This window comes from Coregonus lavaretus, assembly GCF_964263955.1.
Source record: "Coregonus lavaretus genome assembly, chromosome: 36".
NCBI classification, from domain to species: domain Eukaryota; kingdom Metazoa; phylum Chordata; class Actinopteri; order Salmoniformes; family Salmonidae; genus Coregonus; species Coregonus lavaretus.
The window spans coordinates 11,054,515-11,071,783 of NC_140023.1; the positions used below are offsets into that span (position 1 = coordinate 11,054,515).

General features: G+C 40.7%; 1 protein-coding gene across 1 annotated transcript in view; it reads right to left on the reverse strand.

Moving 5' to 3' along the window:
* Window positions 1-4,187: 4,187 nt before the first annotated feature.
* The window catches only part of LOC311110644 (SH3 and PX domain-containing protein 2A-like), a 92,168-nt gene continuing 79,086 nt past the window's right edge, over window positions 4,188-17,269 (reverse strand). The window contains exons 10-14 of the mRNA XM_084153185.1: window positions 11,662-11,779; window positions 11,160-11,521; window positions 11,012-11,061; window positions 9,079-9,198; window positions 4,188-8,944 (exon numbers count right to left, since the gene is read on the reverse strand). Of these exons, the coding sequence (XP_084009311.1) occupies window positions 7,010-8,944; window positions 9,079-9,198; window positions 11,012-11,061; window positions 11,160-11,521; window positions 11,662-11,779 (2,585 nt within the window). The 3' untranslated portion in view covers window positions 4,188-7,009. The remainder of the gene's footprint in view (window positions 8,945-9,078; window positions 9,199-11,011; window positions 11,062-11,159; window positions 11,522-11,661; window positions 11,780-17,269) is intronic.

Sequence of the window (17,269 nt, forward strand, 5' to 3'; positions counted from 1 at the left end):
TCGGCACCAACTCCACGAACTCCTCGGTGACGGTCAATGTGTCATCAACTCCGCGGATGAAAAAATGGCCAGTTGTGCAACATCTGTAATGTCCGTGCTTTCATCAATTGCAACCGAAAACGCAATAAATGACTTTACTTTTTGCTTCAACTGGCTGTCCAAATCCACTGAAAGATCGGAAATCCTGTCTGCAACTGTGTTTCTTGTCAGGCTGATATTTGCAAAAGCCTGCCGCTTTTCAGGGCACACAATCTCTGCTGCCGTCATCATGCATGTTTTTACAAATTCACCCTCACTAAATTTTTTTGAAGCCACTGCGATTTCATTAGCAATGAGGTAGCTAGCTTTCTCATGTCTCGGCTGTGAGTAAACACAGACTGCTGTTTCTTCAGACCCGCCAACAGTTCATTCACCTTCTCTCATCTCCGCTGTCCTTGAAAGTTGTCATATTTGTCGGCATGAAGACTCACATAGTGGCGACGAAGGTTATATTCTTTCAGCACTGCAACATGCTCTGAACACACCAAACATACAGCTTTCCCATTCAATTCCGTGATTAAATAGGATGACCATTTTTCTTGGAACACTCTGCACTCTGCGTCCACTTTTCTCTTTTTTGACAGAGACATATTGGGGCAATGAGGGTGCCAAAGCACATAATGTTAAAAGTAGAAGCCGTAATAAATATCGCGGGCAAAACAAAGTAGCTCATTGGCTGCACGTGCTTGACCTACTTGCTCTGCCCCGGTATAAACAGTTTGCTTGCTTAACACAATTGCTATTGCGCCATCCAGTGGACGCAATTGGAACAGCAGTTTATTTAATTGAAAAATTGCAGCGCATTTTTATACTTTACTTTTTTTTTTTTTTTTTATCATCTCGCGGGCCGGATTAAACCCGTTTGCGGGCCTAATTCGGCCCGCGGGCCGTACGTTTGACACCCCTGCTTTACACGGATCAGTCGTCCTGGTCCCTTTGCAGAAAAACAGCCCCAAAGCATGATGTTTCCACCCCCATGCTTCACAGTAGGTATGGTGTTCTTTGGATGCAACTCAGCATTCTTTGTCCTCCAAACACGACGAGTTGAGTTTTTACCAAAAAGTTCTATTTTGGTTTCATCTGACCATATGACATTCTCCCAATCCTCTTCTGGATCATCCAAATGCACTCTAGCAAACTTCAGATGGGCCTGGACATGTACTGGCTTAAGCAGGGGGACACGTCTGGCACTGCAGGATTTGAGTCCCTGGCGGCGTAGTGTGTTACTGATGGTAGGCTTTGTTACTTTGGTCCCAGCTCTCTGCAGGTCATTCACTAGGTCCCCCCCGTGTGGTTCTGGGATTTTTGCTCACCGTTCTTGTGATCATTTTGACCCCACGGGGTGAGATCTTGCGTGGAGCCCCAGATCGAGGGAGATTATCAGTGGTCTTGTATGTCTTCCATTTCCTAATAATTGCTCCCACAGTTGATTTCTTCAAACCAAGCAGCTTACCTATTGCAGATTCAGTCTTCCCAGCCTGGTGCAGGTCTACAGTTTTGTTTCTGGTGTCCTTTGACAGCTCTTTGGTCTTGGCCATAGTGGAGTTTGGAGTGTGACTGTTTGAGGTTGTGGACAGGTGTCTTTTATACTGATAACAAGTTCAAACAGGTGCCATTAATACAGGTAACGAGTGGAGGACAGAGGAGCCTCTTAACGAAGAAGTTACAGGTCTGTGAGAGCCAGAAATCTTGCTTGTTTCTAGGTGACCAAATACTTATTTTCCACCATAATTTGCAAATAAATTCATTAAAAATCCTACAATGTGATTTTCTGGGAAAAAAAATGCTCAATTTGTCTGTCATAGTTGACGTGTACCTATGATGAAAATTACAGGCCTCTCTCATCTTTTTAAGTGGGAGAACTTGCACAGTTGGTGGCTGACTAAATACATTTGTTACCCCACTGTTTAAGCTGGAAGTAGAAGCCTAAGTGTTGTTGTCTATTAGTTTACTCCAATTAGGGGAGGGGTGGTAGGGTTAGGGGAAAATAATAAAGGAAAATATATTTTAAAATATATATATTTACAACAAAAATATATGTGGGATTGGAAATGATGCAGACAATCTCATTACAATCTATTTGCAATATTAAAGCTGATCCACCCCCTAGCTGTAATCGCTGCCAAAGGTGCTTCTTCAACGTATTGACTGAGGGGTGTGAAAATGACTGAGGGGTGTGAATACTTATATAAATAAGATATTTCTGTATTTAATTTTCAATACATTTCTAAACACTTCTAAAAACATGTTTTCACTTTGTCATTATAGGGTATTGTGTGTATATGGGTGAGAAAAATATATATTTAATATATTTTGAATTCAGGCTGTAACAAAATGTGGAATAAGTCAAGAGGTATGGAAACTTTGTGAAGGCAGTGTATGTGTTGAGTGCACTCTACGATGGAGAGTTTTGTTATTAGTGATCAATATGTGCACCTCACTTGCTTTTAATTATAAAAACAATCAGCAATATTAGGGAAATTCCTAAAAAAATCAAACAACCCACTGGGCACACACTGGTTGAATCAACATTGTTTCCACATAATTTCAATGAAATTACATTGAACCAACGTAAAATAGATGTTGAATTGAGGTCTGTGCCCAGTGGGAACAGCTATAGGCCTACTTACTATTTAACACAATCTTGCTGCCCTGTAGTATTCTGGTCTTCAGTCTGTGTATGTGAAAAACAAAGCAGAGGGCTACAGGCATAACTCACACAGAGTTTGTTTAGAGCAGAGGCATGTAGGCCTGGCCAGAGTGAACATCATCTGTTATTTACTATCCTGCCTTAGCTGGGCTGGCTGCACCAGTGTTTTATACCGCAGTCGAATATGCACAAATACAGTCTATGACAGCTGGACATGAAACAGGCAGCGGCAGCCATTGCTAATGGCCAAGTTTCTCAGAAGTGAAGGGAGATGCACAGCCACCATGTGTAAAAAAGACATGAACATAGTATATATCTCACTATTGTGTACACACAGACTTTCCATGTAGACCTCTGAGTGAACCTGGGCCTCATTCAAACTGCCGGTAAGTTAAGGGGTTTGGCGGCAGACATTTTAAATGTATACTCTGATTGCCCCCACCCCGTTGGGTACGGTTGTTGGGGAATGAATGCAAAAGTAAACTGATTTGATAATGGATCACTATCAAACACTTATCAAAGTTGTGCACTGTTGGTTCAATGTAATTGTTGGACACTTGAGCTTCAAAAGTCCAGTGGTAGTCACCAAACGTGTATTTACATTGGCATGTCCTTGTCCGGTATGTAAAGCCGTTGTCTATTTCAGGTTCATGCTTTCTTCTTAAAATAATTGTTTTATATAAAAATTCTGTATCTTACCAGTAAGCCATACTCTAATGGCATAGTGTTGAAGTAAGGACTTGATAGTCCCTGTGCAGTCAAAAATGTGATTTCAGTTTTCCCCTCCCCACTCCGATAGTCCTAGAAAAAGTATTGCTTGAGAAATTGCTCTTTGCTAAGAAGCTATTTTTGTTTCTTTTTGATCATTTTAATTTTTAAATAATCACAGTAAGGTACTTAATTGTTACCCAGAAATGATTTGATATTGAGATAAAGATGGCTGCATTGGACCTTTATGTTTGGGCTGAGCTGTTGTGGAGTGCTCATACTGCCCCCTTGAGGATATGGGATCATAACACTCCACATGGTTTACTTTGCCGTATTACGTATGATATCAGGGCACCTTCTTTTTAAATAGTGAACGAACATGTTTTCAGCACTTCTATTTCCAAGACTTATCATGGCTCTCTTTCTCTGCAGAAGACATCATATGTTTGGAACATCGAAATCTTACCGCCACCTAAGTATCGCGATAATATCGTATTGTGGGGTCCTTTGCTATTCCCGGCCCTAGTTACAGCCCTACACACACACACACACACACACAAACCAGATCAGACAGCCATAACTCACTGCTAAGCTGAAGAGTCTAGCCTGAGGTTCCCAGTGGAAGGAATGGCCCAATGGGGAGAACATATTTCACAGGACATCGGTTGTAAATATTGTAATGTTTGAGACAAGGACTAGCTACTACAGCATAACAAACTGTCTGACATAGTGAACCCCAATAGCTATTTATACACTAGGAGCTGAACGGTAACCAGACAAATGTGCACTTAATCCAACCAACTTTATTGGGCCATTGGGTAAATTGCCATTACGCCAAAGCCAAAACTAAATGTGCTGAGTCAGCAGAGGCTTTACATGACCTATCATTGTTACAAAAGTAATGTACCCACATCGTAATAATTACATATAACCTCCATCAGTTCTTAGATACCAAAGGAAGGAACATTTTGGATAAAGTTCAATAATATTCTTAAACACAAATTAGCCAACTTTTAGCTACATGAGTTCTCAGAGGTTTCTTCTTATGGACATGCTGATATGATTTATATTATAATGTACAAAACTTTGCCTGAAGTAACTGCAATTTTAGAAATACAAAGTAAATCTGCACATTTCCTCAATATGTAACAATCATTAACAAAATGGTTAACATGTGTTATAAATACACACTGTAAACATATGTTTACAAATGGCAAAGCAAACACACAATAACTGAATACATGAGGCTTCACTGATTGCTTAAACACTTGCATTCTCTCCATTTAGAATATTTTAGAATGTTCTAGAAACTTTAGATGTTTTTAAATAAAAATGAATCCATATAAATTATTCATTTCTCTACAAATAAAACACATTTTATTGACAATATTTATCTTGTCCTTACAGTAAGATGTTGTATGTATTGTAGTACAGGCTGTAATACACAAGAGGGTGCTCTTGGTCAGATTCTTGCAGGAAAATCCACTTTACTGCTGGGAATAATAACAGCATCATTACTCAATCGGTTGCATCTCTTTGTTTCACTGCTTTGAATAATGCGTTAAGGTTTAAGGCATTTTAGTTTGCCTTATGCTTGGGGTGTCCCATACCTTGAAATATACAAGATTAAGAAATTAAAAGAATCATCAATAATTATGTAAAACAATGTGGCATCTGGTAATGCAGAAAGTGCATTTATTCACAAAAAACAATAGAGGGAATTAATGAGGGAATTTGAAATACTTAAAACAAAGTTATCTAGAATAGATTACATGTTCAAACATTAAAATTAATACTGCACAGCAATATTAAGAGTACACATTTTTATATGCTGTATGTGCCTCCTTTTTCGAAGGGGCATGAGTATCAAGTCTTTCCAGATATGAGTTATGAGTAGCACCAGATGGGTCATTGTTTATGTATTTGCACTGCTGTCTGCAAGCCCCTTGTGGGATAAATAAGGTATTTGAAATTGAATTAATTTGATATGAGTTTTTTCTCAGATAAGATCAAAATGTAAGTTAAATTGCAATTCTACACATCCCTGGGGTTTGGTTTTGAAAGCAAATGAAAATCCTCAATTTCAATATTCCGCAAGTCAAATATTCCTTCCTCTGGTTCCTTAAATGGAATAATGGAAATGCATAAGCAGCTCATCACTTCTTTTTTTTTTTTTACAACCTAGCGAACACCTTAAAAGGTCAAGTTTAATGTGAAAATAATCTTCAAATTTGATTCAAAAGAACTAAACAAATCATAACCATATGGTTTCGATCTTTTCTTTTATTCTAAATGTGATAGGTCAAATGGAGCCATGAGAAAAATATTTTGAAAGAAAACATAAACATTTACTAGAAGAAGACGATTGTAGAGAGCGCAAAAAATAGCAGATTTACTACTCCTTCAAATAGGCTTACCTATTTTGTGTCACAAGACCAGAGCTTCTAAGGTGGTGAAGGATACATACTGTACGTATAAGGCATTTAGGTAGAGTGTCATCAAGAAAATCATGAAACATTCATAAAGATTTACAGCTACAGTCTGCAACTTGGGAAGCTGTTTAATTGTTATTTAAATTCTTGATATTTACCCATTGATTCTTGAAGAATATACTTATAAATGCCTCATGAGCTACAGCACAACATGTCTCAAACTTTCCCTACCCCTATCCTTCAGCTGTATACCAAAACAAGTGGCAGGGACCCTGTAAAAAGAAATCGCAGACTGTAGCTTTAAGAGATTTAAAATGACTTACATACTGTAATAAATGGACAGAATATACACTTTACAACAAGATGACATACACACATAAAGCTATATCAAATTATTACATAAAATATACATTAAACTTCACAAAAAAAGTTACTTAAAAACATGGTCAAGACATTCTGCAGATGGCATTTAACATATGAAAAAATCTTTTAAACACAACATACAAAACATTTGAAGAGAAATGTTTACTTAAAAAGGGCCCAAGGCTTGGTCAGCATAGAAACATTTTAACCATGCAAAAAGCTTTCAAAAGTGACACTTTTTTTTAAATCAATGTTTTATGATAAAATGTGAAGTGAGTAATGTTTTGCCCATTGGAAATCATTAAGTAAGTAATGTTATCATATTACAAACCCTCTCTAGCTGTTATAAAGGATCATCACCAGCCAAAGCTGTCCAAAGCTCCTCCTCTTGTGTCCAAGTCACATTATTCTTCAATTTTGGATTAAAAAGCACATTTCATCAAATCAACCACTTTTGTTTCATTCTTTCGTTTAATATGGTTGACCATCTGTTGATTTTAATGCCTAAGGTATTTGTTCCGTCCACCCGGCTGTCTGTGAACAGATAAAATCCTGTCTAAAACTTGCACGTTGAAGTGCTTTATTTTGTCACTTTAGATGAGAATAATAAAATGTCAAGAAGTGAAATGCCAGGATGGGTTGGCCACCCTCAGTTTAGAAAATACAAAGGATGCCACTTAGATGATACATTGTCTCTTCTGATTTCCATCTATAAAATGTAAAAAAGCAGTGTCTTCTTTCCATTTCCATTTACACTGTCTTCCATGGTCTCTGACCTGATGACCTGATTGCACAAGCACTGAACATAAGCGTGTTACTAGTTCTTCCTTTCCAGGTAGTTTGAGGGGACCCAGCCTTTCCGAGGTCGACCTCCATCCAGGATCTGGCAGTACCACCACCCATTAGGGTTCCTCTCCAGAACCTCCAGAGTCGTTCCTTCAGGGAACCCCATGGTCTCCTCATCACCATGGTAATCTGCTATGGAGACATACACCTCACGGAGGTTGTTGTGGATGAGGTGGGGTTTGGGTTTCACAGTGGAAACAGGTAGACCGTTCCTCTGAGACCCCCGGCCCAGTGATTCGGAGCTGCCCGTGCCGGGTCTGTTCCGGTTCGCCATGTTACCGTTCGGCGCTGGGCCCCGCGTAGCTGTACCAAAGGAAGCATTGCGGCGCACAGTAGGACTAGAGCGTGGGTGGTCGGTGGAGTTGAGTGACTCGCCCCTCCTAAGGGAGCCGACTGTGTTTGGGCTGTCGATGATCGGCCCGGAGATGAAGACAGACTGAGGCCTGACCACCTGCTGCTGTTTCGTACCATTCCTCTGCTTGTGCAAGCTGTTGAACAGGACAAAGGGCTTGGAGAGCCCCCCCGGCGGTTTGGAGGGGATGGGAGGTGTGCTCCTCTTCAGGCTCTGGTTGATGTTGTTCAGGGCCTGGACCCTCTGCTCGTTCTTCTCCAGGCTGTTGGACTTGCTCAGGCTGCCCGGCTTGGTAGGGGTGCCATCGGACTCGGACCCAGCTGTGTCGTCCAGCTGCCTGACAGGCTCCAGGTAGTAGGTTGGAGCCCAGCCCTCAGCGTCGCCCCAGCGGACGTACCACCAGCCGCTCTCCTGCTTCTCCAGCACCTCCACTTCCACCCCAGCAGGGAAGCTCATCTCTGAGTCCTGGACCTTCTTATAGGTGTCTGTGGTGCGGTAGAGGCTGCAGCCCTCGTCTGAGTCGCCACGGCTGCCTTTAGAGTAGATGGAGGAGAGGTCGGAGGTGCTGTGGGAGGACACAGAGTCCTCAGAGGAGATGACAGAGGCTGTTTCAAAGTCTTCTCCTCTGGAGCCCTTCTTCAGCTGCCCTGTAGGCCTCAGCTGTCTCCGGAGGCTGCTGATGTCCATCTTCTCTGCACTGGAGGCCTTGGCCAGCTGGGGCTTAGGCCTGACCACTGGCTTAGGTTTAGTAGATGACTTGGTGGAACCCATTCTGTGTTCCTCTTTGTCCTTCTTGGGCCTGGACTGCTTGGATAAATCTGGGGTGGACTCTGTGGAGGCAGGTTTGGGGCTCGACGCCCCAGCCTCTGCTTTGGTTGGAGAATGGGACTGGCTTCCGTTCAGCTCCAGCTGGATATTCTTCCCTTTTCTCCTTGCCCCCAATGTGGAGTGAGAGTTTTCAGCCTTGCTAGTCTCCAACTGGGCGCTCATCTTCGGGGAGTCCAAGTCGCCACTGGATTGTGTATCAGGCATCTCTCTGAAAGGCTTGAAGCCATCATTCTCATAGATACACTCCTCTCCCTCAGGCTCCTCTTCTTCCTGCCCCACGTCCTCTGACGACTCACCCATCTTGAAGGAGGCGCTGTGGAGAGAAGAGGCTGGAGACGGCTTGGAGGACAGATGAGAGCCCTTCTCTGAGGAGCCATCCTCATTCTTCCCATCCACAGAGGACCCATCTGTCCTGAGGAACTCAAACTCTGACTCCAGATCAAACCCAATGGCAGGAATGTCATATTCTGGCTCCTCGTACACAGGCCTCCCAGGAGATCCAGGGGACTCTGGAGCCTCGGACCCAGGGCTGCTGGGAGGGGCGGTTTCGTCAGAGTCCTGCTTCTTGACGGGCGGGGCTGGGGGCGGGACTTTGGGGCGGCTCAGAGTGCTGGTTCTGCGGTTTAGGTTGGGCTTCTTTCGTTTGTCGATGTAGGAGCAGGGAGCCCACCCCTCTTTCTCCCCGATCTGGACATACCACCAGCCACCAGAGTTCTTCTCGATCACCTACAGGACAGAATAGAGAGAATACATGGGGAGAAATAGGCCTCATTAACTACATGCAGTATCTGTTCATTTCAAGAAAACAATAAACACATTGGACATGTATGCACTCCAAAATAAACATGAAAAAAGCTTACGTCTGCTTTCTGCCCTCCATTAAAACTAATGCCATCTGAAATGACAGACTGGAACTCTGCAATGGTATAGTACTCTGCTTCAACAGTAGGTGGCTCTGGTGGTGAGGGTAAATTGGATCCCTGAGTGGAAAAAATGTTACAACATTATGAATATTGTGCAGTTGATACTGTTTACACTAGAACTGCCTGGCCTTTGAGCCTATAAGTACCCACTATGAAACGTTGATAACGTTGCCGGGTGTCACCTTTAGCAGACGCATCAGATGCATATCAACCCGCAAGGTGCGCAAACATAAGCACCAACGCTTGATAAATAGTGCATAAACAATTGTAAACCATGAATTGAATGAAGAAATATCAGTGGAAACATATCCATGCAAAAATATAACAACCGTTATTTATTTAGATAGAGTAAAGGATATGTTTTGTATAATTCTACAAAGTCCTAGTGAAAAACATAGGCCTAAAGCCAATTTAGGACACTTCCAGCCAATGATGTATCAACAACATTCGAACAGTCTAATAAATACATTTCATATATGCTATCAGAAGAATAATCATTTGGTTGTGTTTATAAAGGTCTTAGGTAACATTAGAATACTAAAAAACAATTATTTCAAAGAACATAATAGCATTTTCATTAGTTTATAAGTAAAAACGAAAAACCACTAGGTCAAGTCCATCACAAAGAAATCCATTATAATTCAGTTTTGGCAGGTCAAAATAAACATTGTGGAAATAAGAAAATGTATTTAAATGAAAACAGAATAGCATGCTTTAAGTTTATTATGTTACTAGTCTTTGCTTAGTAGTCAGAGCAATGCCGCAGCATAATGTGCTGATGCCATGGACAGCGCAGATATTCTTGGAAAAAGTGACATTTTTAAATAGAGCTGCACCTCTTGAATTTTGAGAGTTATTTGACAAAGGTAAGTGTCATAGAAACTGCAGAATATGATCTTTCTGATACTATATAGAAATCAAAACGTTTTACATGCATGTGACTCTGAAGTAGGATTTGATAAAGTGATGCTCTTTTCCCTGCATCTGTCAATTACAAGCTGTGCCCATCTCTTCATGTACTATTTGACAACTGATAATATTGTCACTCATCAGACTATTGTCAATTTAATCTTGTCTATAGGCTAACTCTTATTTTGTGTGAAATGAGTTTCTATATAGTTTAGGTGTAGTTTTGATGGGCCGGCGGCACAGGCTGACGGGCATTATTTGTTTCCCCGCTCATCAACTTAGATAAAGTCACGGATGTTTTGCATTATTCTAAAGGCCTACTGCAACATGTAGCATGTTTTCATTTCCCTTACAATAAATGTGATAAGTAATAGAGTTATAATAAATCAAACAGTCCCGTAATACTGTAGATTATTTTTAAATAATAGTAAATAGTAAAAGAGAAAGGTATCAACCCGCAAGGCACGGTCAAATTATACAATTATTGAGCCCCAACGCTGATAAATAGGCATAATACAAACTCATTATTACACTATTGTCTTTCTAATTTAAATCAACCTCTTCACCCTCCTTATCATTCAGTTAGGCCTAATTTAAATTCAATTGTGAAGTAACTTGCACAATTATCGCAGATTCATCCATTTGTCATTCATTCAGTGAGGAGAGAGAGACACATTAGCACCTGGCTGGGTACCAACGTCCTACAGTGCATTGTCTTGGCGGGTGATTTAAAAACTCGGACAAATGAGCAATGTAAAATATATACAAACATTTTGGAAAAGTCAGGGAAGGAGCAGGACGTAGCATTTTTTGGGGGGCATTTTTTTATAGATTAAAAAAAATAATCAAAAAGCAGTGGCCATTGGCCTATGGCGTTCTAGTGTTAAAAGGAAACAATAACAATGGTCAAATACAGTCCAACTTTCAACTTAAACTAAGTAATGTTTATTTTCATACTGACCAGAGTTGCATCTCTTCGAGGTGGTGGCTTTTGTCTGAGGATTGGGGAGCCTAGATAGAAGAAAATGAGATTGTGATATAAATTCTGTGAATGTATTAGTTTAACAAACCGCTATGCCTTCCAATTCCATCTCTGAATGACAACTCACCGATCTCTATTCTGTGAGGAGTGATGCGGGCTATGGCTGGAGAGGCCGGTTCTGCTTTGCCCTTTCCGTCCACCAGGGCGGCACCAGGGCTGAAGTCCGAGCTAGAGCAGGGTTTGGGCAGGCTGATCTGCCTCTTGGCCAAGGAGAGGGTGGTCAGGGGGGTGTCCTCTGGCTGGCCGTCCGTCTGCACGTCCTTCTCACTCAGGGCCTTCTTGTTGAGCAGGTTGCTGATCTCCATGATGTTGCCGATTATCTCCACCGGGCCAGTCAAGGGGTTCTTCTTATTACTACTACGGGGAGAGAAATCCTCCTTCACCTTCTTCAGGTAGGAGGCCGGGGCCCAGCCCTCCTTATCCTGGTACCTGGGGAGAGAGAAGGAGAGAGGAAGGGAGGATGGAAGGAAAGGGAAGAGGGGGTGATCATGAGTGAGAATAACCAATCAAGAGACAGCATCAACAGGCAACAGTTTATATTGTGGTTGGAGCACAAATCATGGCCTTACCTAATGAACCACCAGCCCTCCAGGTTCTTCTGGATGACCTCCACGATGACTCCTTTCTCAAAGGCGATCTCATCCTTCCCCTCGCTGCTGTACGGCTGCACTGTCATATACTTCTCCTCTGTCGGGCCACAGAGGGCATGGGAACACAAGAGACTCACGTCAGTTTCAAACTTCCTATGCTGATTCTACAACAAAACATTACTCAAACAAATGTAAAATATGTCAACATTTTATAGGAGGTAGGGGAGAACAGTGTTGATTGTCACACCTTTGACCAAATTGTGTATTTCTCAGCACCAGTATATCTTACAATACTATTTTCAATGTTAGGAGAAAGACCAAGGTCTTGGGTTGAAATGGGGGACCCTTTTTATCCTCATAACTTATTCAAATATGGCGTTATAAGCCATCAAACAGACTCTGTCCACTTGTGACACCCAGCTTCATCCTGGGGTTGGTTGTCACACAGTACGGGGTTGGTTGTCACAGTGTTTGCCATTTGTTTTTCAGCAACAATTGAAGTTTTAGAAAAAGTAAAGCCTTTATTTATTGAACAGTATTTCTATCTAACATCATACAAATAAATACATGAAAATAAATTCAACATAGTTTAATATTTGTTTTGACATTGTAGTTCTTTCTCCACTCAAATCGTCATATCAATGCTTTATAAAACAACAGTAACCATCTGATATTTGGATGAACAATTAATATTTTGATAAAGCTGTAAACATTTGTGTTAACAATTTTTTTGTTGTTGTTGAAAACAAGGAATGCTTTTTCAAACAGGAACAGTATACAGTAGAGTACAGTACAGTAGAGTACAGTACAGTAGAGTACAGTAGAGTACAGTACAGCAGAGTACAGTAGAGTACAGTAGAGTACATACAGTACGTACAGTACAGTACAGTAAAGAAGTAGAGTAAAGAAAGGTAAAGTAGAGTATAGTTCGGTACAGTACAGAAGTAGAGTAAAGAAAGGTAAAGTAGAGTATAGTTCGGTACAGTACAGAAGTGTAGAGTACAGCACAGTAAGGTAGAGTACAGTAACACACTGTATTGTATCCTACTGTACTCTACTATGTTTTACTGTACTGCACTATACTGAATTCAACTGTACTCTATGGCACTGTACTGCACTGTACTCTTAAATACTGTACTCTACTGAATTAAACTCAACTGTACTGTACTCTACTTTGCTCTACTGTACTGTACTCTACTGAATTAAACTGCATGGCACTGTACTCTAATATACTGTACTCTACTGAATTAAACTCTATTGTACTGTATTTTGCTCTACTGTACTCTACTGAATTAAACTGTACTGTACTGTACTGCACTGTACTCTGTTGAATTAAACTCTACTAGACTGTACTGTGCTGTGCTTTACTGTGCTGTCCAAACTTGTGAAACACATATGCTACCAGTCAAAAGTTTGGACACACCTACTCATTTTCTACATTGTAGAATAATAGTGAAGACATCACAACTATGAAATAACACATATGGAATCACGTAGTAACCAAAAAAGTGTTAAACAAATCAAAATATATTTTATATTTGAGATTCTTCAAATAGCCACCCTTTGCCTTGATGACAGCTTTGCACACTCTTGGCATTCTCTCAACCAGCTTCATGAGGTAGTCACCTGGAATGCATTTCAATTAACAGGTGTGCCTTCTTAAAAGTTAATTTGTGAAATGTATTTCCTTCTTAATGTGTTTGAGCCAATCAGTTGTGTTGTGACAAGGTAGGGGGGGGGGAACTGGCTCTCATGAGGACCGCCAGAGGATAAGTTCATTAGAGTTACCAGCCTCAGAAATTGCAGCCCAAATAAATGCTTCATAGAGTTCAAGTAACAGACACATCTCAACATCAACTGTTCAGAGGAGACTGTGTGAATCAGGCCTTCATGGTCGAATTGCTGCGAAGAAACCACTACTAAAGGACACCAATAATAATAAGAGACCTGCTTGGGGCAAGAAACACGAGCAATGGACATTATACCGGTGGAAATTTGAGCTTTTTGGTTCAAACCGCCGTGTATTTGAGAGACGCGGTGTGGGTGAACGGATGATCTCAGCATGTGTAGTTCCCACCATAAAGCATGGAGGAGGAGGTGTTATGGTGTGGGGGTGCTCTGCTGGTGACACTGTCTGTGATTTATTTCGAATTCAAGGCACACTTAACCAGAATGGCTACCACAGGATTCTGCAGCGATACGCCATCTGGTTTGGGCTTAGTGGGACTATCATCTGTTTTTCAACAGGACAATGACCCAACACACCTCCAGGCTGTGTAAGGGCTATTTTACCAAGAAGGAGAGTGATGAGTGCTGCATCAGATGACCTGGCCTCCACAATCCCCCGACCTCAACCCAATTGAGATGGCAGCCAACAAGTGCTCAGCATATGTGGGAACTCCTTCAAGACTGTTGGAAAAGCATTCCAGGTGAAGCTGGTTGAGAGAATGCTATTTGAAGAATCTCAAATATAAAATATATTTTGATTTGTTTAACACTTTTTTGGTTGCTACATGATTACATATTTGTTATTTCATAGTTTGATGTCTTCACTATTATTCTACAATGTAGAAAATAGTAAAAATAAAGAAAAACCCTTGAATGAGTAGGTGTGTTCAAACTTTTGACTGGTACTATACGTCTTTTCAGCGTCCGGAAAATAAGTCTTCAAGGCGTCTTTTCAACGTCATTTAGATTATGGGTACATTGTTACAATGGGGACGGTTGTCAGATTGTGACAAGCACCCAAACATCAATGTGACAACCATCCCCAACGCTAATTAAGATGCTAGTTACCACATGGCTTGACCTAGGAACTCACAAATAGGCTTGAAATAAAGCTCCCTTTCCTCTTTTCAATACAAGTTACAAAGTATGGATACTCCCCTCATACAACTATTAATTAAATAAATAACAAGCATATGAATATTTACTTTCACAGATGAAAAATGTTGCTCTCACCTGAATGTTTTGTGATCCTGACCTGAATTGACCACACGGATTACCTCTCCTATAGAGGACGCACATTTTGATCTTGAAATGATTAGGGTCAGAGGATAGAGGGATGAGGGGTGAAGGAAGAGGAGGAGGTGGGCCCCCTGTCAGATCACCTCGGCTCTGCTGCCTCCCTTGGATTTTGAGTAATAAGCACTATGACAACCAACCCGTGAGACAACCAACCCCGGTCTCCCTACTGTAACAATGGTATAAACACCTCAGAGGAAGTCAAAGTAAATAAAGACATATCTAGGAAAAGTCAAGGGGTGTGAATATTTTCTGAAGGCACTGTATCTAGGCTACAAATATAGAAGTATGTAGACCTAATGAAATGTGTCTGTGTGTAGTTCTGATGTGATTGATTCTGTCAGATCTACAAAGATATCCAGCATTTTACTATCAAATAATTCAAAGAATCAGGGACACTCTAATTAACAAAAATGATGTCAATCACTTCATACTGAAAATGCAATCCTGCAGCAACTGACAATTACCTTGACTTGATGTCATGATAGTTGATTACTCAGTGTGAATATGGGACAAAATAAACTCATAAACCCTGGTCTCTTGAAATGGGAAAAACAGTTCTACCCCACTGGGCACACACTGGTTGAATCAACGTTGTTTCCATGTCATGTCAATGAAATTACGTTGAACCAACGTGGAATAGATGTTGAATTGATGTTGACTAATGTCGTGGTGGCGCTCAGTCTCTGTACACTCCGCTGATGATAGAGAACAGAGATGCCATCTTGATTTGTAACTTCCCAAAAGGCCAGAGGGCACGCTCAGTGACAGTACTTCCTGTCATTGCAGACCAGATGTCTCATCTCATCACACCGTAAAACGGCAGGAGAAAAGTAATGATGCCCAACAGAGTAAAGAGAGAAGAGGGGATATCCTATCTGCATGCTAAGACCATTTTAATACCTCTGGAATCACTGGATTCCTATCTGATATCTCTCTCCTTTCCTCTGCCCCTGTTGAGTCTCAATCAGGGATTTAGAAGAACTGAATAAGGATATAGCTAAAATACCTATTACTTTCAAAGAAATAGGCCCATGTACAGCCGTGTAAATAGAACTGAAAAAACCACTTCCTGTATGCTTTGCTTTCCCCTGCACTGACCTATGGGACTTCCGGTCTCTCGGTTTAAGGCCTGGTAGGGCTTTAAAGGTTGAACAGGGGCAACCCTGTTCAACCTTCCTGAGCTCACACTCACCAGCGGGGGGAAACTCTGAATCAGATATTATGTTAACCACAACATGCATAGCTTGCATAACTTTTATACACTATTTTCCTGCAGTCAGCGCTATTTCTGCTTTTTTTTCACAGGCGAGATTTAGTTCCTGCAGTGGAAAAAGCTCTTTCTACTCTGGAGGCCATTCATTTTTTTGTGCACTGTAGACACTGTTGCCAAGCACAAACCTTGGGGTGGACTCAAATAGCCTATCCTCACTCCACTGTCAGCAATCCAACTGCATCCCCTGTCAAAAAAAACCTGTCTCGAGGCAAGGCTAATGTGTGCAAGCACAAACACTCTTTCTCCGAAAGATGAATACAACTCTTTACTGGCCTGGTCCATCGGCAGACCTGCTTGCTCTCAACACCTCCAGTCGATAAACGTCTGGCTTTTTAACTCCTTTGAAAAGTACATACGTGTTCATGTTTCATTTGCTCGTAAAAAGCCAAACAAAGTGGCAAAATATTGTATGCGGCCTACTAAAGTCAGTTATGCTGCGACTTTTAGATGGTTGTGCAGCTATAGCTGTAATTCAGAAAAGATTGGAGTTACACATAGCAGTGTATTAAAATTAACTGCTTACATGAGACAATCTCATTATATACTGTAATATAATTTCACTCAACTTCCTGAAATAAAAGTTGCTGACTTCATCTTTGATTTCAAGACTACCACATTCAAGTGTAGAAACTGAGTAACAACAAGATGGTACATTTTTTGCATGTTTATCTTCTAGCATAAGGTCAAATCTGTAACTGTTGCAAGCCGCCAATGTGGATGTGAAAACCTATTTAGCATGGTAATGACATGGCTGGACTTTTTATTAGCTGGTTAATAACAATGTTAGTGATTATTGGGTGTGGGTCATGATGGTGTAGCAGATGGCATATGACACAAGACAATACATTAGGCATCAGGTATAGGGTTGCAAAGCGAGGGTATTTTACTAGAAACTTTAGAAGTTTATCTGTAAACTACCAGGTAACTTTCAAGGATTTTATGTAATTTATCACAAGACATCTAGTAGCCCTTTTGGGTATGTCAAATGATCACAGGTGTCTGTACAAAGATTAAAATAATAATAATAATAATAATAATAATAATAATAATAGAATGACAAAGCTGTAAAACATTATCCTAAATATAAACCATCAACTTAGTGAATACCATTGGTCTTTAATGAGGGTTTCAGTATGAAATATTCTTGATATATATATATATATATAGACATATTTACATAGTAAAATAAATACAAGTGTGTAAAAAAAATAATATATATATATATATATATATATATATATATATATATATATATATATATATATAGAGAGAGAGAGAGAGAGAGAG